General features: G+C 34.7%; 1 protein-coding gene across 9 annotated transcripts in view; it reads left to right on the top strand.

Moving 5' to 3' along the window:
• The first annotated feature begins 1,520 nt into the window (after positions 1 to 1,520).
• Positions 1,521 to 16,554, top strand: part of hecw1a (HECT, C2 and WW domain containing E3 ubiquitin protein ligase 1a) — a 78,333-nt gene continuing 63,299 nt past the window's right edge. For 2 of the 9 annotated variants that reach the window (XM_055181979.2, XM_055181975.2), the window contains exons 1-2: positions 1,521 to 1,660; positions 13,116 to 13,173. In XM_055181979.2, the coding sequence (XP_055037954.2) occupies positions 13,147 to 13,173 (27 nt within the window). In that variant the 5' untranslated portion in view covers positions 1,521 to 1,660; positions 13,116 to 13,146. Of the gene's footprint in view, positions 1,661 to 1,891; positions 1,987 to 13,115; positions 13,174 to 14,402; positions 14,536 to 14,590; positions 14,878 to 16,554 lie in introns of those variants that run through there. The other 7 variants (XM_073863623.1, XM_055181978.2, XM_073863622.1 and 4 more) reach the window with 6 other exon arrangements.

The following is a 16,554-nucleotide window of genomic DNA, read 5'->3' as shown; positions in this document are numbered from 1 at the left end:
GAGGGATGTATCAACAATTCTTAGTTAAGGTACTAACATATTTTAATATTGAAAATGAGTAGACTATTCCTTTTACATGTACTAATACACAACTACACACCAAAGGAAATGTAAAATTATGAATCGGACATTTGGTGCTATTTAATGTACTTCTGCTGGGAAAATAGAAATATTAATTTAATAACGCCCCATTACCTATCTGACTTGCATATTTATTTTTAATCATCCTAAAATAAAGAAAAAAAAAGTTTTATGGTGAACAATTGCCAAAAAGGACACTTTTCTGACACTGAGCACTTAAAATCAATGTGTAGCAGTAGGCTTATTTCGTGTACATACGTATTTATATTGTTCATCCTTTGTCTTGAATCAATTTTGATGAACAATGAATTCCCTGAACAAAGGAAAGAGCCATGCAAACTCAATTAAAATACATTGAATTAGACTTAGCTCTGGATGTGTGAAATTATAGAATATAAGATGTGGTTTATTTAATTTTATTCTATTTAATTATTGATTTGTGTTTTATGTATTTTACTTATTTTATTTTTAAATCCTGCCCGGGGTAACGTTTTTTTAATATACATTTTGTAAAATCATGTTCTACAAAATACAATGAATTAAATTACAACTTACATTAAAAAAAAAAGATATTTAAAAGCACATAAGTCTTAATATAATATTGAAAATTATTGATTATAAGATAGATTACATAGATTGTAAATACGTTTTTATTTTAAGGTGTAATACTGCCAAATGTCCTCAAGGGGTCTGTGTTGCTCTTATTTTGTTGTTGGTCCTCCATGACCTCAGGAGGCCATTTAGTTTTACCTTAAGTCACATTACCCCGTGTTATATTTAAGACATTACGCCAAGTATGTGTTCCTAAAATCATTTGTTTAATAGTTTACTTCTTGATGTTGTCCTTACTTAAGTCAGTTCAACTAGTTTCTAACAATTTGTCTAACACATTATGTTAAGTGTGCTGCTAGCATTATCAAAGATTAACATTTAATCTACAAAATTATATTATTATGTTTTATTAATATTAACAAACATTATGATATTACATACGTAACAGATCACTAAACAGTACCACTATTTAAAATATGACAAAACTGATGCCTAGTCACCCACATTCTATATACGTTTGTAGTTTTATAGTAAATAGAAAATTCTAGCATACTCTAGTATATAGTTATTACAGTACTACACTTTGTTAATGTATACTAGGCTATTCTGTAATATTAACTATTGTGAATTGATAAACTACAGTAAATACTATGTTATACTTTAATATTTACTATGGTAATGTTAAAATACCAAAGTATCTAGAAATTTTACTTGGATTCACATAAACTAATGTTTTATTCTCACGTAATAGACAAACCGATTTCATGAGATTCATAGCAACATCTTGGGAAAAAAAATCAACAGACGACGCTTGGTGGGAGGGGCCAAGATGCAGGAGGAGTCACCGCAGTAATGACGGCTGGTGATTGGTTGCTGTCCGTGGTGCTGATGCGGCGAGCGAGAAGCGATCATCGGACCGCGGGATCTCGGTTGTACGGGTCGCGATGGATTTAAACTGGATAGTTATGGACGTAATGATCGCGTTCGGGATTGGAGTATGATTCACAGACAGATCATACTGTCTCAGGTAGGTATAAAGTCGATCTTTGATGCCAGTGTATGTGTGCAGCTGAAGGGCTTACAGCTCTGCCAACGATTTTGTGTAAAGTCTCGAGATGCCTGTATGTGGCTGTTTCGTGTAGTAATTCAATGTTGCTATTTACAGTCTTCATAGTGTGTCACTGATGGTTAATAAGAGATATCTCTTTATTTCCCATATCATTGTGCTTGTCTGTCTGTCTTCCCTCCAATGAGAAAGCACGTGACACCGTGTAGATTACTGTTGACGTATTTGAGCATCATGCTTTTTACGCACTCGTCATAGACATCATGGATGCAATGCAGGCAATGAAGGTAATCTGAAAATCACAATATTATAATAAAGCAGACTATATACAGTATATATTTTTGGTGGTGTGGTCTTGCTTGGGGGCTTAACCATGTTAAACCACAGACTAAAATATTTTACCATTGTTAAAGTGTATCAGAAATAGTGGGAAACCCCTCTATAATATCTACTTGACTTCATCAGTAACTCCTGCTCCTTAAATAGAGATTTTTCAATATTGAATCGTACCATTAAATCTTTAAATAAGGTGTTTAAGGCATGGCCTCAGTTGCAGGCAGGAATCTCATGCCAAGGATTTAATTTGCTGATTTCCAGGCAGTGTTTGTAACATGAAGCCTTGTTACTGACTTCATCCATAGTAGGACAGATAATAACCCAATCAAACATGCTCTTGTCATATCATGTGCATTAAGACACTTTCGGAGTTCTGGTTTGGTCAACTGATACCCATTTCTTTCAGAGTGAGGTTTAAGCCTTGTTTAGATATGCTTCAATGAAGTTTATAATCCCATATTTTTAGCCAAAACATATTGTTCACTTCATAGGTTCAATTGGTCACTGATCTGATTACATCTAATCATTAGCACATGCTTTCATCCAAAGCAATAAATGAGGAACTGCACAGCCAATCAGAGGCAATAATACTGCAAACTCAACTTAAAAGAGTAGTGGGCTTGGCATTTTGGATGTGAGGTTAGAGGAGTGATTGTTAGGATTGCCCATGAGATTTTCAAACAGGCCCAGGATGCAGGCTGGTGTTTGTTTACCTTTGCACTGTGGGACAATCATTGGTTTTGTAAGTGCTTTTACACACACCGGCATAATTGCTTCAATATGGGGACATATGAGGAGCTCAGATGTAAAAGCTGCTAAATGCCACGTTCGTTAAAATTGAGATAATGATATTAACGAATGCTCTCGGCACGTAAGGCTATCAAAAACTGTACTTTTTTGGCTTTAAAACCGCTTTATCCTGGCCTCAGGCCATTTAGAAATATAGTTTGTTGGCAGAATCCGTTAATGTTATGCCAATTTCTGGATATGGTGATATGAGAACCAATTTTAAGTAATATTTTTCAAAACACTCAGGGTGCTCTCCCAGTGCTGAACTCGCATTTGTAAATTCTTTATCTCCAGTTTGTTACAAAGAAAGTATTTTACTTATGCAAACTTTTTTTAGCATAACTGTAAATTATTCTTATAAAAACATTTTTTAGATTACAGTGATCTTGCATCATACTTTACCAGCTTATTTTACTTAACTCTTTCACCGCCAGCGTTTTTAAAAAAAAGTTGCCAGCCAGCGCCAGCGTTTTTTATGATTTTCACAAAAGTTTAATGCCTTCCAGAAAATGTTCTTCTTCAAATATATAAACATACAATATACCAAATGAAAGAACAGACCCTCTGCTTTCAAACAAAAAAAAAAGTTTCATCCTACCTTCCAGTGCCGCTGCTAGCCATTTTGGTGCCCTAAGCATAATTCCTTTATAATGCCCCCCACCCCGACCCTAAGAAAAAAAAACGTTTGTTTTTGCCAGTTTAATTTTTTATTGCCAAACATATAACTTAATAGCAGAAAGTAAAATCTTCACAACTTTAGCCAACACACACTACACATTTGAAAGTGCAAACTTTTTATAGAATAGCAAAACAGAAAAATTACCAAACTTAAATTATCAAAATAATCCAGACATGTTTTTCCCAAGTACAATGTCACTTTAAATAAATTACATTAAATAAACATCAATAAGTAAACAAGAATACTCAATATTCTTAAATAAAACAAAGATTCAGAGAACTAAGTGTCACAGTAATGTTTGCTTCATATCATGACGTTTTATATTTATATATATTTAAGAGTGATGAATTGTAACATGTGCACTGACTGCTAACGTTAACTTTTACTGAGAAAGTATTAACCACCGTCACGTCAAAATAAACCACAAAATAAACTACTGCTCAATATCTAAAGAAGAAAGTAAAAGCTGCGCCAGTTATTTGTAAAATGCATATGCATAGGTAATGTTTTACAGTAATGTTTCTCAATTTAGCTTGCACTGAAGTTATAAATTATAACAACATAGTTTGCTAAACATTAATATCAGCACAGCAAGTTCGAGGCGCATTACGATTAGCAGCAGGTACAGCTGCAGCCCTTGCGCATTTCCCTTATTTAGAAGTGAATGATTAAACATGATGGACTTACCTGCAAGTAATGCACGGGCATCATCCTGCAGTTTCTTTTTTTTCCCCTCCTGACTCCTGCTGTCTTTTCGAGGACATTTCCAAAAGTTGCCTTCTGACTGGCCGTTTCTATATCCGAAAGCTGCAGCCCGCGCGAGGTCGCACATGCAGGCTGCATACGTCATCAAGCTTTATTTCAGAACTGAACATTACATTAGCAAGTCATAAGCATATTACAACAATTTACGATTAACTAAGAATAATAGTTAACTTTATAATTGTTAATATAACGAAATAAGAACGTTTTGATGACGTATGCAGCCTATAAATGCGACCTCTGGAGGCTGCAGCCTTCGGATTGAGAAACGGCCTCTGTCAAACTTCGTCAGGCGCCCGCGCGATCAACCGGCACGGACAATCAAAAGCTGGGGGGCATACTTTCTAGACTAAAGCCATTAAATTATCTCGTTCCCCCTTTTTGTAATTTGTAACATATACATGGATATAAAGGGCCTAATAATATTTTTATAGGCTAATGAAATAATTTCAGCATTAAAATTTTTTTATTAGGCTATTATTTTTAGTGCCCCCTCTGCACGTGGTGCCCTACGCACAGCGCGTGATGCGCGTTATGGGAGCGGCGGGGCTGCTACCTTCAGTAGTTCTTTTGTAATCCGCTTTTGAATATGGGTAGGTTTCTGCAAAAACACCACATTTTGAGCAAAAAGCAGAGATAATTCCATTTTTGTGACAGACTTTTCATAGAGATCCCATTCAGAGCGATCTTTAGAACAGACACGGACATGCAGCAGCTTGCCATAGGGCAATACTTCCGGTTTTAAAATATTGCGGAAAGACGGAAATACTCGTCATTGGCGGGGAAGCGTTTTCTCCTAATTGACGAGATACCTCGTCAATGGCGGGGAAAGAGTTAATACTCTGTGACTAAAATAAAGATTTTAAAGAGAAAAAAAAAACGTATATTAAATAATAACCAATAACAAATAACCATTATAATGAACACCAATCCTAAACTGGTGGTATTCTTCCACTGCTTACAGTTTTTATGCTTACAAACTCCGCCATGTAAATAAGCCATCTGCCTTGGTACAAGCGCAACTGACTTTTAACTATTTTCCCGCCATTGACGAGTTAACTTGTCAATTAAGAGAAAACGTTCATAAAAATGCTGCCACTGGCTCGCAATTTTTTTTAAAAACGCTATTGGGGAAAGAGTTAAAGGAGACTCTTACTGGTTTATTGCACGTTACGCCCAAAACACATATTACTCATTAGGAGAACAAGAACAACCCTTTTAGACTGTGCACCAGGCGCATAAACCATTTTCCCCGTCGTTAAACTAGCAAAAGTGGATTCAGACAGGCCCTAAATGCACTTGAGGCGTGCACTTTAAACCATGCGTTTAATCATTAAAACATGGCTCTATATCTTTGTCTACAAGCCCTATACAGGCTCAAATATATAAGGTCTGTTTACTAAATGTGAGCTACTGACATGAGCCTCATGAGCCTCGATGTGAGCCAATCAGTGCAGAGCTCAACATTATTATTCATGACCCTTTCAAATAAAATAATAACAGTCAATTTCAAAGGAACGTTTTCTCTTTATATGACTCAACAATATTTATTGACATTTATCTGGAAATCGCCATTAATTGTGCAATTGTAGACAAATTAAAGATATGATTAAAGATTGTGGTGTTTATTTTCATAAATCTGTATGCAGCAACAGTGGCGCAGTGATACTTCTGTAATGCGGTCTGAACCGTGGGTTTACCGGGGCATTTTATAACGGCTTAGAACATGTTTCAACCAATCAGAATAAAGAACCAGAACTGCCTGTTTTATAATGAAAAATAATCAACACCCATAGAGCATTTCTCAACCAATCAGAATAAACCATTCAACAGCCATGTGGTATAAATATAAAACATCTACAGTGTTCCTGTAGCTCAACAGGTAAGACATCGCATAAACAATGCAAAAGGCATGGGTTTGATTCCCAGGGAACACACATTGACCTTATATACTGTAAATTGCTTCAATAAAAGCGTGTTAAATGTAAAAACGTAACGCTTTGGTAACAAAGTACTACAGCTAAATACCACCATCAATTTCACAAACTAAAAATATCAAAGCATCACTCCAAGTATCATCTGTGTTAACCGCATGGTACTTCATCACACGGCGGTTTTATAATATTTTTTTCTCAACACCAACCATGTCAAAGTAAAAAAAGACACACCACAGTGGGGCCTGAACTAATGAAAATAGTTTGTCTTTTGTGAAAGCTGCTCATGACGGCTGCTAATGTGAAAACACACAGCGCGCCAGAGGGAGGGTGCAGCAACTTCATAAGCTTTCCCCACGAGTAGATCTGACCTATATATGCTACAATCCCCCAAATGCACAAGGGCCGTCACGCTTCACTTACAGTCTCGAGCTTCACAGGGCTTTCCCAACATGCTTCCTTTAGGAACTTATTTCAGACTTCTCGTATTTTTTATAAAAGAGGTACTGTTGCTTTAAAATACTTTTTATGCGGTATCATGCACTAACTGAGCAGCCCAGTCATAAAGACACTCAAAACAAAAAGTCACATGGAGATTGATTATATATATATATATAAGCTAGTTATTATAGTTCATAAAGATTAAAATGTGGATATTTTTCATACAATATCACATCGATTACCCCCAAAAAGGACCTCTATTAACCCATTGGGGCTGTGTGGATTACTTCTGTGACGTATGAATACACCTTTTGGGGGTTTCAAGTCAGAAGTTGTTCCCTGATACCTGCATTCTCTCATTATAAGCTTGGAAAAGCAAGGACATTTACTAAAAAAATTATGGACATATATATTTCAGATTGCTTAATGGTGAGTAAATCATGGGGTAATTTTTAATTTGGCTGGAGTATCCCTTTAAGCCCTTTAACTAACTGCTATGTGATGGATGTTATTGAGACAAATTATCATCATGCAATCCAACACTAAAGTTAACACTGTTATTCCCTTAGGATCAACATAAAATCATTTCTGTGCAGAATCCATTTATGGATTTGTGAAGAAACCATTGACCCACAAATGGCAGAGATTAGATTTGGATACTGCCAGAGAGCTGGCAAAAGCTCTCAATGCTAATGTCACAAAACGTATCATACCAAATTGTTAATAATTTCTTTAGACATCTAAAATGTACAGCTGTGATGTTTCTTATGAAAGGCTGCTGTATTGCTCTGCTTTAATGTGTGGACGGGTCACTTTTAACAGCATTGATTTTTCTGTTAAAAACACTAATAGAAACAACCAAGAAATGTGGAGCAGTCAGTCTCTGGCATCTCTCTCCTGCATTAATGTTCTTCTGGAAACTGATACCAGCGTGAGGGCCAAATTCGAAATCCCTGTGGGGTTTAAATGCGCCGTGCATTGTGAAAATTTGTGATAATGGAAATATATGTAAATATTGAATAACATGCATGCCTGATATGTTATACTGTTTACACATCCAGGTTGTCATAAGCATAAACAGATAACAAATGTGAAAACAGACATTTCGGATGGTGATGTCTTTTCTCAAACATATAGATATAGAAATCATCCCTGAATGAAAACTATTAGAAAGTCGAGTAGAAAGTTTTGCCGAACAACCTTAATCATATTTTTAAATGAGAAAAACAAGATAATTCAGGTAAAACAATTATTGTGCAATTAAAATATAAATTGCGTGCTGCTTGACCGATGTGTTTGTAAGCCACTATGAATGCACCACTGCTTTTACACGTGTAGCCTATTGCAACACTTACTAGATAAAGCAGCACTAACATCAATAGAATTCAACGGACTTTAATGAATTATTTGGTACTGAAATTGTATAATTGAGAAGGTGAGATACCATCCGTGTGTAATGATATGTAAGCAATACTGTATGTGAGTCACAGCTTAAGTTTGTCACAAGATGAATGTGGGACTATCACAGTGTTCGTAGAGACCTACATTCCCATAGCACAGAAAGACATTATGTGCATTCGCTCATAATGCAACGCTAACAGGAGTTAACTTACAGGCTGTGAGTCTAAAGGCGGGCGTACATGGTGCGATTTTTTTTTCTGTCGTAGGGGCTCGTATGCGATTTTTTCATGCTCGTATGGTCGCGGCTCGTGTTTTAGGCTCTACTGCTGTTCTGATTATAGGCTATAAGGGCTACCATAATGCATAAAACGAGGGCTACTTTTTGATATTAAAACTTTTTTTGTTGATTTTTCTTTACTTGTTAATATGTTTTATCATTATTTACAATGTAAACATAAAATATGCCAACTAAAATATGTAATAAATAAATATAAAAATTATTAGACTCCGTGCAGAGACCACTGGTTTAAACAGTACAGGATGTACAAAGAATGTCACAATTTTTGTGTAATCCAAGCTTTAACAAGTGAGCGTGTTCGGTATTTTTAACCCACATATATATATATATATATATATATATATATATATATATATATATATATATATATATATATATATATATATATATATATATATATATATATTTATTTATTTATTTATTTATTTATTTATTTATTTTTTATTTTTTTCGACCAAAGGAACACATGATATAGCCCAATGTAAGTTGTTATGGTAGCCTTAGCTTGTTCTGAAAGATGAGAACATTTAAATGACTAAAAATGTAGGCTATCTCTGAAACTTTATTTAAATAATGATTAATTAGTTTTCATACTATATTTGTATTGCTATGTATTAATTTACTTAGGTCTACTGATGAAATGCCCTATATTAATATGCAATGCCTTCTGTATGGCATTTATTTTGTACAGTTACAGGAGCACAAATGCTGCGGGCTCACTTTTACTTTGGCCGAGGGTCCGTACATTTGCACTTAACAAGCCTAGACAATGTGCTTTATATTAAATTACATGATTTTCGTTTTACAAATTAATATTTGGCTGTAGATGTATTGTCTTAATAATTTAATTATAAAGGGAAAGACGTGTAACGTTAGCTTACCTTGCGTTTTACCTCATTGCTCCTCATTCTGCATTTACAAATAAATAAATAAATAGGCCCACTGAATTTGTTTTTTGAACGGTCATATTTATAAAAAAAGCAACAATATATGTAACATGAATAATAGCAATATAGATATTTACTTGACACTACAATCATGATATATTAAGACGGTAAAACCGCATATGCGCTAATACGAAAAATTACTGCCAGAGACATTTCTTCACCGCCAAAGCACTAGACCTATATTGCAATTTCGGAATGCATAAACAAAAATACAAAAGAACAGAAATTCCAGGCTGTTTTCTGCACTTAAGCCAATATCTTTACCCTTATCTTTTCATTGTATTTTTTGTACATTTTGCCACTCACAGGTGCGAAAATGCTTACGTCAAAATTCGTCAAGTCATACAGAAAATCTTGTCGTGTGTGACTGCATCCGAATTATTTTCGCATAAACTCACTCGTGTCGTGTGCGAGAGCTTACGACGTTCCGACCGTCAGAATTGTACGCCCAGCTTAAGCGGGAGGAATAATGATAATGTCTGTCTTTACATCACCAATCCAAGGAAGTAAACTGTTGCCTACAATCCGTGTGTTTGTAGTAGTCCAAGAAAAGAGATTTACGTTGGAGACGATAACTCACATCATTGTTACTTTGGGGTTTGTAACTGTTGCATATCGTTAACATGTACTAACACACACTTACACACCAAAGGACATGTAAAAATGTGAATCGGATCATGGGTGCTCTTTAAATACCTAAACACTGAATTTTTTTTTAATTAAAAGAGTTCAAAAGTTACCACATAATAATAATAATAAAATAATTACCTCACAAAACACATGAAAAACAACACGTTGTCTTTGGGCAACTGCATGAACCCTATTTGTCAAAAGCAGCTCATCATTCTAATCGTCTATTACCATGATGACAAAAATAGTGATGATGTCACTGCATGATGTAATTAGCTCGTGACCTTTATTCTGCTACCACTCAGCATATTTTCCTACAACTTGAGGACTAATAGAGAATCTCATGATGATAGCAATCGCATGCCAGCTGTCTTTACTGCCAACACACTTCTTTTAATAAATAGATTTCTTTAAAAGCTAACTTTGACTTAGGTTAAAATATGCCAGGAGCTGCAGGTTTGTAATTAACTTTATGGACTGAAATCCTGTTTTCTGAATTGAGCATTACTTGTTTTTATCAATTGTCCCTTTCCACTCAAACAGCAACATATTCATTCTTAATCCAGCAACAAAGAATGTTGGTGTTTGTTAAATAAGCATCTGAATGATGTGTGTGGGAGATTCTCTTTTGATGGTTTGCTCATTAGGTTAATTATAATAAACCATGCCTGGGTCGTATTTGACCCCAAAATTTGTTCAAAGTTCAAAATTATGTTAAGACTTGTTTGCATTGTTACTTTTAAACTAATACACCGTAAAAAATGAAAGTTGGATTAACTTAAAAAAATACTTTAATTGGTGACACCTAAAAATATATATATTTTTCAACATTAGGTGGAAATTTTAAGTTGAACAAGCTTAAATAGTTTAAGGTGTTACCAAATAAAAAAAATTCACCTTACATTTCCTCACTTTACGTGAAACATTTAAGTTGACAAAACTCTTTTTTTTTAAATGTCATCAATTGAAGCAATTTGTTTAATTAGATCCAACTTTCACTTTTTACAGTGTATATAAGTTGATTGTTGTGGTAATTTTACCAATATGGCTAGTTCTGTCAATCAAGTTGTAACACATGTAACTTTCTTTAGTTTCTGTTTGATGCACTCTGTTGTGTTGATGTGCTAATGTGTCTTGCTAATGTTATGTTTTTTAGTGACTTTGAGCTAATGCTCACTTTTGACATTAATAATACCCACTAGGTAAAGTGACGTTGGAATGACGTCTTTTTCATGTAATTTTTGGACGTCCGAATCCGGTCCGTAAAAGGGGTTGTTTTGTAACGCCAGGTGACGTCTTTTTTTCGACATCTTCTGCACGTCTAACGGTTGACATCCATAGGACCTCCGTGTAAAGAAAATAGACATGAAAAAAGTGAAAAGAGATGATTGTCTCTGCAGTTCACCCATCCATTGCAACACCGAAACTAACCACTCAGCCATTTAAATTGTTAGAATGATCATATACTTTTAATATAACGAACTGAATTTGTATTTAATTCAAGAAAGCAGAAAAAACAGTACTGTATAAATAATATAGACTATTCGTAAGTATTAATCATGTTGGTACAATAATCCTGATATTTGTAAATAAACACATTTTTATAGGCCTAATCATGTAATATAGACATAGGCCTGTCACAGACGTCCAAATGACGTCCAAAGAATTACCCAGTTCAAACGTTAAATGTTGCTCGTAAATATGACGTCCAAAAAATTACCCAGTTCAAACGTCAAATGTTGCCGTAAATATGACGTCCAAAAAAGTACCCAGTTTAAACGTCAAATGTTGCCCGTAAATATGACGACCAAGTAGGGTCATGGTTGGACGTCCAAATAGTGGACCTAGTTTGGACATCAAATAGATGTCCAGAATTGGTCATGGACCGACGGACCTAATATAGACATCATCTTCACGTCTATCCAACGTCCTGTGTTTAGCGGGTATAGGTGTAAAATGTATATTTTACATTATACAAACAAGTGGTACTAAATAGTACTAAGTGTTTCACTGGCTCGTAATCATAGGGGAACCATTTTTAGTGCTAAACATGTAGTAACTGTATAGCACCTGTGAAGAACCATATTTTGTTATGTTGAACCATAAGTGGTCCTATAGTCATGCTTTAGCAAAAGACCTTTGGTTCTACAAATGGCTACCGAATTTTCCGGACTATAAGCCACACCGGCGTATAAGCCGCATCGTTCAAAATTGCGTCATTAAGACGAAATAACATATATAAGTCGCAGTGGATACGTCACGTTTATTTAGAAAATTATTTCACAATATCCGAACATTTAATCTGGAAAGGCAAGATATTCAACTAAACAATAGCAGATGGAACAGCAGGCGGAATAGATGTCTGTACGTTAAAGTAATATGATCAGTTATTTAAAAGATAAACCATAGCATACAGAACTTACCTGGAAGGTTGAATAGTCTAAATTAACTAGTGTGAAGTTCGCATACTCGTCGTTCCGCATCAATGCATCCACTGAATTTTATAATTACAGCAGCAGCATATGGCGGCCTCCCATGGCTGTAGACGGTAATGTTGTCTCTTGACCCATAAATGTTAAAATTAATTCATACTGACTTTCAAAGCACACCTGACTATAAGACGCAGCACCAGCCAAGATATGAAAAAAACGCGGCTTATTGACCAAACAATATGGTATATCATCAAAATTGTGATTATTTAAAGTGATTTGTGCATGGTACTCTGTCATTTTATGTTTCCATAGTCTTAGTTTTTTTTTTCTCTGCCTTTATTTGTTTCTTGCTGTTATTGTGATATATTAATATTTGTTGTCCATATTTTTCTTTCGGTCCATAACATCAACCTGCCAAGAGGGACTACGGATGAAAATTATCCAATCTTGGCTAAATCTGGCGCATTTTACCTATTTATGAATTATTAATGTGCACCCTCCCTGATTAAATGAATAAATAAATAAATATAGGTGCGTTGCAAAAAATGGTTCCTCTATGATTACAAGCTTTTAGTACTATTTAGCACCATTTTTTAAAAGTGTATGCCTGTGTACATATTATATTCATTTCTAAATATAATTTTTAGCTAAAACTGCACCAAAAACAAAAAGCTTAGCAGTAAGAATGTCAAACTTGAGATTCATGTTGACTGGTAAGAGTTTGGAGTATGTGTGTCATTTTAGTAACTCCCTGACCTTCTCTTCAGGAATTGATGTGCTTTGAGTTGGCGAATCATAATGCTGCTACACCTGTGTAGTGTAAAGGTCAGTACTCTTCTACCATTGTCTCAGCATGAGACTCCCCTTCATCATAATCATCATCCTCATCAACTTTTTAACGTTCATGACCACCAAAACAAAAACATGATGGATTCTCTAATGTTTCCAAAGTAATGAACCTGCTGACTATAACAATTCTTTAGGGATATTGTTAAGTAATTAAATAAAAAAGCTGACAAACACTTCACAGCTCCTTCCTAACTTCCTTAATAGAGGATGAGAGAAAAGAGAAAAGCGTCACTATTCCTGTAGGCACAAGTCTTAGATAACAATGGTACAATTTTGTGTCTATATTTAAATCTTGCTTTCTCTGACACCTCTTAAAAGTGTTGTTTAGTGTTTGATTGTTTGTGTGTACTGTATGTGTAAGTCCTTGGCCTTTCATTCAGATGGATGAGCTTTTAGGGCATAACAGACCAAACCTGAGCACCAAAACAATTACAGCACATATCGATCAAATTGTGAAAGTGCGGCGATGTTTCTGTATCCTGCAGATACAGATGCTGTTGATAGCTTTGTAATAAAATAAAAGGAAAGTAGAAGCATTCGAAGTATCCGGTTTTGGTATGCTTGTGTTTAAGAAGTGGCATGCGTCTCATTTCAAATTTCAGTATGTCTCTAACACTCATATATTATTTTTGTCAGTGTTACTGTATGTGTCCTGTACGTATGATGCTGCAAACATTGTTTAGACACCTTTGAGTATTTTTTATTTTTTTGAGTAGTTTTATGATGTTATTATGTTCATATGAATTTCCATATAGTTCAATTTAAAAAACCTAATTTGCTCAAAATACTCTACAAATTAGTATGAGAATATTAGATCAGTTAAGCGTGACTCTTACTAGATCTAAAATTTGTATTTACATCTTACACTCTCCCACTTACTATATTTATCTCCATTACGGTCAATTAGCACCGTTTCCTGCTACATTATGTTGACATAATTATGTTGGCTTGACGAAGTTATTTTTCCGAAACTAAATTTCAAGAACAATATATCACCTTCAGACTGGTTGTTATATGTTTTTCAATCCAATGTGTCAACGCTACGTGGGCCGCAAGCACTGTGATTGGTCTGCTAGAACCCTTCCTCGGGTCAAAATGATCTGTGTCGGATTGTGTTGCACGCATAAAACCAATGATTGACCAAGTTGAGGAGCTATAATTAACAACTCTGGTTGCAACACAAATCTGTTTACTTCCACCACTGCTGATGCTTCGCTTGCCACACGTGTCATTCTTCTCGGAAGCATCCTGGCCACTTCCGCAACTCGTATTTTTCGACCGCATACATCATAGAGGATTATTATTATTATTACAGAAAAGCAAATGCTACATTTTAAGGTAAGAATGAAATTACAATTGTATGTCTTATGTTTTTAACTGAATGGCGTGTGTGGTCAACAAATACGACTTCCGGAAGACGCACTGAAATCCTGAATGGCACGTATGGTCACCCTAGTAATGTTATTATCAGTTATTACCGATCTGTAAAGTAAAATTCTACCGATGCTTTTCCAAAAACATACACAATTATTTTTCTGCTTTTGCCTTGATACTGCAATATGCCTGTGGACACTGCCTACTAGTGGTCTGCATGTGTAAATGCACAGCAAGGTGAACAATGACGCAGATGTATGAAAACTGTCTATGGTGTACAGGCTATGGTGCAGGTCCTACACAAAAGTATAAATTGCACTTAAGCACTAAAGCATTGTTCAAATAAGCGGTCACTCTAAAAACATGCTAAAACATGTTAAAACATTCTAGCATCACGTTTGATTGTCCTAATACATACTAGAATTGTGGAAAAAAACATGCAAGCAACATGCTAAAACATGTTAAAACATTCAAGCATCATGTTTGAGTGTCCTATTACATACTAGCATCATGATAAAACATGCTAACAACATGCTAAAACATGTTAAAACATTCTGGCATCACGCTTGAGTGTCCTAATACATACTAGCATCATGCTAAAACATGCTAGCTACATGCTAAAACATGTTAAAACATTTTAGCATCACGCTTGATTGTCCTAATACATACTAACAACATGCTAAAACATGTTAAATCATTCTAACACCATGCTTAATTGTCCCAATACATATTAACATCATGCTAAAACATGCTAGCAACATGCTAAAACATGTTAAAACCAACATGATCTCACAAAGTTAAAACATTCTTTCACTATGCTTGATTTTCCTAATACATATTAACATCATGATAAAACATGCTGGCAACATTCTAAAACATGTTAAAACATTCTAGCATCACGCTTGATTGTCCTAAAACATGCTAGCAACATGCTAAAACATGTTAAAACATTCTAACACCACGCTTGATTGTCCTAATACATATTAACATCATGCTAAAACATGCTAGCAACATGCTAAAACATGTTAAAACATTCTATCATCACGATTGAGTGTCCTACAACATGCTAGCAACATGCTAAAACACGTTAAAACATTCTAGCATCACGCTTGAGTGTCCTAATACATACTAGCAACATGCTAAAACATGTTAAATCATTCTAACACCATGCTTGATTGTCCTAATACATTATAACATCATGCTAAAACATGTTAGCAACATGCTAAAACATGTTAAAACATTTTATCATCAGGCTCGAGTGTCCTTAAACATACTAGCATCATGATAAAACATGTTAAAACATTCTAGCATCACATTTGATTGTCCTTATACATACTAGCGTCATGCTAACACATGTTAGCAACATGCTTAAACATTTTAAAACAATCTAGCATTACGCTTGATTGTCCCAATACCTACTATCCTTTAAAGGTGTTTAATAAATATTAAGCTTTAAAACTACTACAATCTTAATTTACTACAATCTTTTTTGCTTTTTCAAACCAACATCAAAGTTTGTCTACAAACGTTACTCCCTGGTTACATATTGAAATTGATGTATTATTCTTCCCAGAAGTTTAAACTGACACGTCACAAAAATTCCTCCTGCTATTCGATATCCTTTTCATTCATGAAAATGAATAAGTAAATGTGCCACCTTTAATGTGTAATTAAGGTATATCGTAGATTAATATTTGTTAAAGATACTTTTATTAAAAAGCATTTTGAAATACTTTAGTCATTTAAGGAATGTCTTAGACTTGACACATTTTTGGCAACTTCAATAAGGTAAAAGGTAAGCTATCAAAATTTTTTTATGATGTACAGTAGAGACAGTATTGAGTTTTGAAGAACCATTTTCCAGTTCTCATGCACATTTCTGGAATAATTATTTCTTTGAAAAGCCATTTTATATTTAAGAGTTTACCACATCTTTTCCAGGACTAAGATCAAATTGGATAACAGCTTCCAAGTTACACAAAA

The sequence above is a fragment of the Misgurnus anguillicaudatus genome, chromosome 25 (genome assembly GCF_027580225.2).
Source record: "Misgurnus anguillicaudatus chromosome 25, ASM2758022v2, whole genome shotgun sequence".
NCBI lineage: Eukaryota > Metazoa > Chordata > Actinopteri > Cypriniformes > Cobitidae > Misgurnus > Misgurnus anguillicaudatus.
Note: the sequence above shows the minus strand (reverse complement) of the source record. Positions and strands in the feature narration are given on the sequence as shown.